Below are 9,366 nucleotides of genomic sequence, written 5' to 3' on the forward strand. Positions count from 1 at the left end.
AAGCTAAGCGTGAGGCACACAAACTCAGCCTGTAAGACAAAATAGAGGAGAAAACGCAGCCTAGTAAATAAGATAATGTGATTTATTCAAGCACTTCACACTGAGGAGCATCTCTGTAGGCCTTCTAAACCCAAACAAGGCTGATAACCCCTATGTGTACTGAGGAAAGCGCGATATGCCAAATTGCATCTACCCGTATACATATATTTCACATAAAAGTTATTGTTTTCTTCTTAATTTGACTTTAAAACTAGCATGAAAACTGACATAATCTCCACACTCCCAGTCTCATTAAACTGTTTATTTCCCCCTGCTCTTCTTGTTCTGTTTTTGTTGTTGTTGTTGTTGCTGTTTGTTTTGTTTTTTGGGTCTTTCTCCTTTATTCCTGGTTCCTATTTACTTGCGTTTGCTCTTGTTTTTCAAATATGGGACCTTCTTCTATTGTCTTTACTCAGGCAGTCTTTTATTGAAAGCAAATGGCAGTCTTACTGGAGAAAAGGCAGCAGAAATGATCCACTGTTTTCATCATAAGGTCTTGCTTTTGTGACAAGCTGTGTGCTGATACAGGCAGTCAATACATAAGTAGCCTCAGGTTTGACTGCAGAGGACCACTTCAATATTATATTTCCACGTACAATCTATGTAAGGAATTTATTTCTAATAAATTTTAATATTTTTAACCTATTTTTAAATAGTTTCCATTTAGAAGGAGCGGTGTTATTTAGGAATCTAATTTTTTTGTGCTATGAATTATTAAGATTGAAAGAAAACTAAATGCCTTACTGGCAAGGTATGTATGTAAAATCATTGGCCCATGCCTTTGACTGATGAGGGGTTCTTGTCAAATCATCTGAGTGATACATTTTGCCCCAAACCCTTTGTGCTCTTCTCTGTTGCTTCCAGAAATGGCCTATCTATCCTGGTACATAAATGTTAATAATCTTGAAAGGGGATTGTAAGCTCCTTTGTTTAGCAGAGAGAAGATTGATGGCTTATCTCTAAGGCAGTCAAGACTCATAATTGTACAACTTTGGTTAATGGGAATATTGCTCTTTACTTCAGTAACTACAGAACGAAGTCATAGGCAGGAAGATAGATTATTTTTTATTTTGTCTAACTATCTCCAGAGGAGAGAGTTGAGAATCTTTCTTAGGCTGAGGCTACTGTTTTCCCTCTAAAACTTGGCATTTCCTTAAAAATAACCATTACTTTTATTTTTCCTGCATAATATATTTCCCTAGTGTGGTGTCTGAACAAATAGGTAGTCAGCTCGCCACAGCTTGTTTTACCCTGCGCTGTTCCAGCCAATGCTGTACTTTGTTGGATACAGAGACGTTCATAACAACAGACCACAGGGATTTCCTGAGAAACAAGGAAATACTTCTTCAGCTTCCTTCAGCTTCTTCAGGGTTTCATCCTTGTAATCAGAACACCACCCTACCTACCAGCCTGGAGAAGAGAAGGCTCTGTGGAGACCTCATTGTGGCCTTCCAGTACTTGAAGGAAGCGTATAAACAGGATGGGGAACGGCTGTTTACAAGGGTGGATAGTGATAGGACAAGGGGGAATGGTCTTAAACTGAGACAGGGGATGCTTAGGTTAGATATTAGGAGGAAGTTTTTCACCCAGAGGGTGGTGACGCACTGAACAGGTTGCCCAAGGAGGCTGTGGATGCCCCATCCCTGGAGGCATTCAAGGCCAGGCTGGATGTGGCTCTGGGCAGCCTGGTCTGGTGGTTGGTGACCCTGCACATAGCAGGGGGGTTGAAACTCAATGATCATTGTGGTCCTTTTCAACCCAGGACATTCTATGCTTCTATGATTCTATGACACCAGCCTCAAAACTGTTAAGGAAACAGTTTGTTAACCTTTAAATCATCCTAAAGAGAAAAACACTGGTGAGAGTTTGCATGTTATTGATTTTTGTCTCTGTAATAAGCCAAACTATGAGGCTTTCTGAGGGGTAAACATCTTTCCACAAATCCATTCGTGATATGAGAAGGAGGTCTCTTAGTAAATTTTCTTGAAGGAAGTTTTAAAACAGGTTTAAATAATTGCTAGATACCTCACTCTCTTTGATCCAGGAACAACAGTATTTAACAAACAGAATGCTGCAGCCCACTCCACATTTTGCTCTCATTAACTCACAATTTCAACTTCTGTTTTTCATTTATTTTTTCTTATTCTGAATTTGTAACAATTAGTGGAAGGTCTGTGCTGTATAATGCCAACAAGTTAAAGGTGAGAAACCCTCATGTATTGCTCTGCTTTGTTAGAATGACCATATCATGACAGAAACCTCTTTCATGCCACAGCATCCCTGGGGAAACCTTTCCTTATCTTTACTAAGCTAGGTCTCATCGTATTGAACTTATGGATCCTTTAAAGAAAATACAAAACAGGGTGGGCTCCTCTACAAGCCTGTACATTGAGTAGAAAGGTAATTAAAATCTAAGCATTAAAAAGTGTGTTTTATCTCAAAAGAACAAGTAGGGATAGCTCTGATTGCTGCATGGTACAGGCGGCAGATCCCATCCTCTGCTTCCAGTATTCTCCTGCAGCCTCTGGTGATGTATACTGCTGCTCCTCTGTTTTCCAGGGTGCTCTGAACGTCAGGAAAAGAAAAGAGAAAGAGAAGTGATGAACACAGAGATCTCAGCATCTGGGCCATTTAAACTCCCCTAAACATCTTTGTTACCAGACTGATAATGCCAGTTGTTCTGATATTGAGAGTGAGGTTTCATGTTACATCCAAAGCCAAGTTGGTGAGGGCTGCTGCCTACAAGGAGCCCTTTCACTGTTCCTTTCCTTCCTCCCCCATCAGCCAGCACTGGCTGCTTCCCTGTGAGTAAGCCTGGGGATCGTGGCACTGATCCAGCTCGAGTTCTTACACCAAGTAAGGGCAGGGGCAGGAATGAGGAGAAAAAAAAACCAAACATTTCTCTCTTGGATTCAGTTTATCTATGACCACACAAAGACTGACTCACAGGAAGCAATGGGGGTGCCACTGTGGCAGATACACATACAGTCTCCCAAATTCAGTGTAACATGAAACTTCACCTGAGGGTACCAGCTGATGCTTCACTCACCTCTGGGTGCAGCCTCTGACTCCTGCTGCTTGGGGAGAAAGTTCGCCTTAGGTGTGGCAGAGCAGCTAGCAGGGAAATTAACTCTTCAGCACAGGATGTACAATGTACTGTTCTGTGAGCAGGGTTGTACGCCAGCCCCACTGAAACCTGTTCAAACATGATAGAGCCTTCCATGCTTTGTATTGTGCAACTCATGAAGCATTGCAGAAGTTTACCCTAAAAAACAACAGTTGCTAAGCAGAAATAACCTTATAGCATCAGGCTGGAAAGGTCCGTTCATTTCTTTTTTTTGCCAAATTCAAAGCATAGAAATGCTCTGAGAATTGACAGAAACAATGAAAGCTTCAGAGGAGAATAATAATAATAATAAAATAACTTGATGAGAAGAAATTTTGATAAATTTGGTGAGAATTGGACTGGAGAAGACCATAGCAGTGAGGGGCCTCACACTATGGAGTGTGTCCATAGAAACATAGAATCACTAAGGTTGGAAAAGACCTCTAAGATCCAAATGTTTCTTGAACATCTCCAGGGATGGTGACTCCACCATCTCCATGGGCAGCCTGTTCCAGCACCTCACTGCTCTTTTGGAGAAGAAGCTTTTCCTAATGTCCATCCCGAACCTCTTCTGGCTCAACTTAAGGCCATTACCTCTCATCCTATCACTAGTTACATGGGAGAAGAGCCCAACCCTCACCTCACCACAACCTCATTTCAGGCAGTTGTAGAGAGCAATAAGGTCCAAAAAAAATCTCCTCATCTCCAGACTGAACAATCCCAGTTCCTTTAACCACTCCCCATAAGACATGTGCTCCAGACCCCTCACCAGCTTCATTGCCCTTCTCTGGACATGCTCCAAGGCCTCCATGTCTTTCTTTTAGCAAGGGGCCCAAAGGTGAGCAGTGTACTAGAGGTACAGCCTAACCAGGGCTGAGTACAGGGGAACAATCACCTCCCTGCTCTTGCTGACTGCTGACCCCAGGCCTGTAGTGTTGTCTGGGGTTGCTGTGGCAATAGTGCAGGACTTGGCACTTGGTCTCATTGAACTTCATCCCATTGGCCTCAGCCCAGCCCAGCCTGTCCAGATCCCTCTATAGGGCCTATCTACCCCCAGGCAGATCAACGCTTCCTGCCAACTTGGTGTCATCTGCAAACTTTCTGAGGGTGCACTCAATGCTCTCTTCCAGGTCATCAATAAAGATATTGAACAGGGCAGGCTCCAGCACCACCAACCCCTGAGGAACACCTCTAGTGACCAGTTGCCAGCTGGATTTAATTCCATTCACCGCCACTCTTTGGGCCTGGCCCTCTAGCCAGTTCTTTACCTAGCAAAGAGTGTACCTGTCCAAGCCACAGTTTGCCAGCTTCTCCAGGATAATACTATGGGAGACAGTATCAAAGGTTTTGCTGAAGTCCAGGTAGACTACGTCAACAGCCTTTCCCTCATCCACCAGGTGAGTCACCATCAAGCAGGCCATAAAATCACAGAATGATCTGAGTTGAAAGGGAATTTAGAGTCCATCCAGTTCCAACCTCTTGCTGTGGGCAGGGCTGCCACCCAGCAGCTCAGGCTGCCCAGGGCCCCATCCAACCTGTCCTTGAATGCCTCCAGGGATGGGGCACCCACAGCTTCTCTGGGCAGCTGTGTCAGTGTCTCACCACCCTCTTTTCTCCTAACATCTAATCTAAATATCCCCTCTTTTAGTTAAAAGCTCTCTTTAATTCTCCTTCGTCCTAAAACTATGCAACCATGTAAAAAATTGGTCCCCCTCCTCCTTATAAACTCACTTCAAGTACTGAGAGATCAACAATGAGGTGTCCCTGAAGCCTTCTTTTTCTGCAGGCTGAAGAAGCTCAGTTCCTCAACCTTTCTTTGTGAGAGCACTGCTCCAGTCCTCTCATCATCTTTGTAGCCCTCCTCTGGACCTGCTTCAACAGCTTTGCAGCCCTCCTGTAAGGGGAGCCTCAGGCCTGAACGCAGTACTCCAGATGGGGCCTCACAAGGGCAGAGCAGAGGGGGAAAATCCCCTCCCTCTCCCTTCTGCCACCCCTCTGTTGATGCAATTCAGGATACAGTTGACCTTCTGGGCTGCAAACGCATGCTGCTGGCTCATGTATGGATTATCGTCCACCAGAACCCCCAGATCCTCCTCAGCAGGGCAGCTCTCAATGGGCTCTTCTCCCAGTCTGTACATACACTGAGAGCACTTGGCCTTGTTGAACTTCATTAAGTTCACACAGACCCACTCAAGCTTGTCCAATGCTTCTGGCCTGACTTTGTCTTCTCTGCACAGACAGCATTCACTCCAAGTAAGAGAGAAGCCAAGCATTAAGAACTTACATGTGAGACGCCAGTGATCTGGCTGGGAATCATGAGGTATGCCAGTGGTCTGGTTGGGAATCACAATGTATGGGAAACTTCACAAATCTGGTGAACCAGCTGCTACAGATGTGTTTCTCTTCGGACCATGAACACACATAACTTCAGTAAATCCATGGCTTTGATGGACAGGACAGATCCTTGTACGTGTGTGTGTTTGACACAGAGCCAATGAAAGCTTGCACCAGTAATGGTCTGTAGGACCAGCCGTGAGAACCAGCAACTAATATGGACAGGGCCATGTGCCAGCCTGGAAGGGCAAGTGAGGAAGTTGGAGAATGATGCAGCAGGAAGAGCGAAAAGCAGCAGGTACAAAAAAGCCCTGAGGCCCAAACAGAAATTGGACAGTATGACACTCTATGTTTGGGTAAATTGCAATGGGACAAGTGGAATTCATCTTTAACCTCCCTAAACAGGTGTCCTGGGGTAAACAGAACATTGCACCTGACTGTACAGGCAGTCTTGAGTGCTAACAGAGAAAGCAAAAAGGAGCAGTTATATCAGCTCAATAAATCCTAAAAATCAAAAGACATTTGCAGCATATGTTTAATGTACAAAATAGTATTTGCTGGGCCGGAAAGGAAGGGACAGCAGCTGCCAGGATACTAGAGGACAAGAGCTTGCACACAATTTTCATTTCTGTGAACAGAGAGAAGGAGAAGAGCTTAAGGGAAAAGAGAGTGAGCCTTCAAGTTATTCTGTGTCCTTAGATTCCCTGAGAATTCTTTTTTCTGTATCTGATTTAGATTATAAAATCCCTTGGGCAGCAACAGTCTTTAATTTGAGTCTTCTTCAGTACTGTCCAAATCATTGATGCTTAATGAGCAAATAAAATGTTAATAAATTAATATAAAGGTTGCCTTCCTGCAGTTTGGCACCTCATGGATGACATCCAGCTCGAGTTGAAGTAAAAGCGTTTGTACTGAATATGAGCACAGGATAAGCTTTAAGAGAAAAGCCCGAGTCCTACCGACTTCAAACGAGGGAGGATCTGGCGTATGTTGCAAGCGAGTCTTTCTTTGAATTTAAGAGCAGGCAACTGGGTGCTGTATGCTCAGGTAAACTGCTGCATATTGCACATGGTAATTTTCCACCAGACATAATACAGACCCAGTCAGGCAAGCTGCTGCGTCTTGGTGGACCCCTGCATTCCACGTGGGTGCAAAAGCTGGCCATGCAAAGCAGCTTGCTGGATTATGGCATAATTCACTGCTGTGGTGCCACTTGTGCACTCTAATTGGCTTTATTCACAGCAGGGATGACTGAGGTGCCGGAAGGCACAAGCCAAGTTGAAATAGATTTGTCAAGCTTATTTCATGCTTTGTTGTAGCGGCTACATTTCAGACAGATTGTGAAAAGTAAGTTATTTCTAAGATTTGTATCACAGCAGTGCTTGGAGGCTAATTACAGTTGGGGAGTCTGCTGTAGAGGTTGGGCCCCAAATGCTTGAGAACACCAATAGTCTGCAGTCCCAACCAAAACAAACAAACTGGGGGAAAATGGCTGGGCCAACTCATTAAGCAATGGCACAAAAAAAAAAAGTCCCTCCTTTTGCTGATAAAAGTGGCATTTTCAGTAGAGGATTTTGTCAGTAGAATTATAGAAGTAAAATACTTATCTTACCTGTGTACCAGGCTTATGAGTCTAAGATAAAGTCTACTCGTAGTACAAGCCCTGAATGAATTCAGGGATCTTGCAAAAGGGGCAGTGTGATAGAAAGCTTTTGAGGAGATGTTTGGGTAAGAACATGGCAGATGAAACTCGAGTGGAGCTGACAGGGCTGTGGTAAGAAGAATGGGAGGTGGAAGGGAGGATGGGTCAGACAGGAAGAGTTGGGTGAAAAGCCTTGACAAAGTGTGCATGGATTCCGCCTTCTGACAAAGGAAGCAAGCTGAAGAGTGTCTGCCATAGAAACAACTTTGGGTTGTCTCTTCCTCCACTCCGCCCAAGAAATAAGACTGATATACATAATCAGACAGAGGTAAATAGATATATAGAGGGACATGAAGATGGGAAGAGTGGTTGAGGGAAGACATAACTGTATCAAAATGTCATGCAGGTAATGAGAAGCAAGGAGTAAAAGAAACAATTAAAAAATACCAACACACCATATGGAACTTTATAAAAGAAACCCTAAAAACAAAATTTTCCTCATCACAAAACCGTGCCTTTTGAGAATATAGTTATTTAAAACCCCCACAGTTTTACATGTTTTCATCCACAGATTGTCTAGTACAGGTATCAGAAACTTATGATCTCTGTATGTGAGATGGCATGTAGGCTGATTCTGAATTGCAGACGGGTATGCAGAAGCGGCATGGCTTTGTAAGAGAGGTATCTGAAAGAGAAAGCAGCTCCCAGTCCCGATGGATGTCATTTTCCACTGAGGGTAAGCAAGAAATCAGTTAAATGCCCCCTTAGTAGTGACAGCTGAAGCAATAGAAAACCTCTGCCTAAGGACACAAACACATAGACGTATGCAGTGAAGGTCACCTGCCTCACAGGCAGTTCCTGAGATCCATAAAAGATGGGGCAGGAGGCCGAGGAACCGAAGTCTTGCCTGTCAGAGAGAAGAGGGAGATATGAGAGAGAACCAGAAAGTCATCTGCATATAAACAGAGATGCACGTACTTTCCTGAGAAAAACTGAAGCTGTGATTTTGAGAGATGCAATGGGCTGACACAATACTTTTATCTCTGATAAAAACTCCGATACTCACACTTTTATCTCTGATGCTTTTATCTCTGCAGAAGCGGTGAGGCTGCCCTCCCCAGTTCCCCCTCCCTTGCTGCCCTCAGCCTCACAGTCTCACCATTCATTCTAATGTTGGTCCATAAATGTCTCTGAACTGACACAGCTCACCAACTCAACAGAAAAATAACCCAGAAAAACTCAAGACAATTTTCTGCTGGACTGGGGAACTGAACTGGCTCATCGCATGGGTCACACGTGCAGCACACGTGTGGCACACACCAGGCACTGGTGGAAGGAGGGGAGTACGAAGGGTGAGGTGAGGGGGAAGATGAAGGGCAAGAGAAGGAAGAGGAGGTAAGATTTCATTTCAGAGGAATGAAGCCATCCAATCAACTCAGCTGCCTGTGAACCCACAGCCTGAATCCACACACATAGAAGCAGCCTGGAAATAAGCAGACAGGATCTCCTCTCGCTTTATTCTTACTCTGTTCTCTAATAGAACCCCCAAAATCCTAAATCCTTGCTAACCGGCAGGCCTGAAGTAGCAACGTCATAAGGGCACTGCTGTTCTCCACTTGTGGAAGGGCAACATTCGTAAACATGATTCAAGAAGCAGACAGAGAGCATCTGATCCTGAAAGATAAGAGCGTGTGCCATGTGGGGTATGAGATATCTTTTGACAAAGATAACAAAATGCCAAGCCTTGGCCCTCAACGTGTCATAATGAAAGTTACTGCTAAGGCTTATCAAACCTCTGGGCCGTGTCATGTACGGCTGGGAAGGGCCAAGGGAAGGCTCTGTGTGTCATCCTCTGAGCAGCACTGCCTTTTTTATGCCTCTGTGAAAGACCTGCAAACGATTCAGTCAACCTCTGCTGCATTTTAAGGCAGCTGGACTGAATTCCTGGAATACCTGAGGAAAGTGTGGGGTGCAAGCTGTGAGATCAGCAGTTTTACACCGGGACCGCGTACCATGACCGCGTTTGCTTGGTGGATTTTACACCTTTGTCAGAGAAAATAAAGTTCCTTATAATATCCACGTCCCTCTTGGTGAAAATACTTCAGGAAGACGGGATGAACCAGGTTGAGGTAGTTCTCCCACCGGCCATTTTCGGTCCCAGACGACCGGGTGGGAGCCCGTGACTGCGGTGGGCGAGGCCGCCCCGCCGGGGACAGCGCCCGGCCCCCACACGGCGCTGTGAGGG

At 44.8% G+C, this 9,366-nt stretch overlaps 1 protein-coding gene across 6 annotated transcripts; it reads right to left on the reverse strand.

The window, feature by feature from the left end:
* Positions 1–2,149: 2,149 nt before the first annotated feature.
* LOC124417626 lies at positions 2,150–9,349 on the reverse strand. 6 transcript variants are annotated; one of them, XR_006934056.1, is made up of 4 exons: positions 8,647–9,349; positions 7,962–8,028; positions 3,089–3,235; positions 2,150–2,604 (listed from the first exon to the last, which is right to left on the reverse strand). XR_006934056.1 is itself a non-coding variant. In XM_046914559.1 (4 exons), exons 1-4 carry the CDS (start codon positions 8,928–8,930, stop codon positions 2,458–2,460), a joined length of 597 nt encoding a protein of 198 aa, XP_046770515.1. In that variant the 5' UTR covers positions 8,931–9,349; the 3' UTR covers positions 2,150–2,457. The 6 variants fall into 6 exon arrangements, 4 of the variants coding, with proteins under 4 accessions (XP_046770515.1, XP_046770526.1, XP_046770520.1 ...); XR_006934057.1 differs by having other exon boundaries at positions 8,577–8,735; XM_046914559.1 differs by having other exon boundaries at positions 7,966–8,028; positions 8,691–9,349.
* Positions 9,350–9,366: the final 17 nt, after the last annotated feature.

The sequence above is a fragment of the Gallus gallus genome, chromosome 1 (genome assembly GCF_016699485.2).
Source record: "Gallus gallus isolate bGalGal1 chromosome 1, bGalGal1.mat.broiler.GRCg7b, whole genome shotgun sequence".
Lineage (NCBI taxonomy): Eukaryota > Metazoa > Chordata > Aves > Galliformes > Phasianidae > Gallus > Gallus gallus.

Coding starts and splice junctions, on each gene's coding strand:
- LOC124417626 (XM_046914559.1), bottom strand. CDS start 8,930: ATGACACGGCCCAGAGGTTTGATAAGCCTTAGCAGTAACTTTCATTAT. Junction 8,029..8,690: donor TTGCTACTTCAGGCCTGCCG/GTTAGCAAGGAT, acceptor TCTCTCTGACAG/GCAAGACTTCGGTTCCTCGG. Junction 3,236..7,965: donor TCTCAGGAACTGCCTGTGAG/GCAGGTGACCTT, acceptor ATGTTTGAACAG/GTTTCAGTGGGGCTGGCGTA.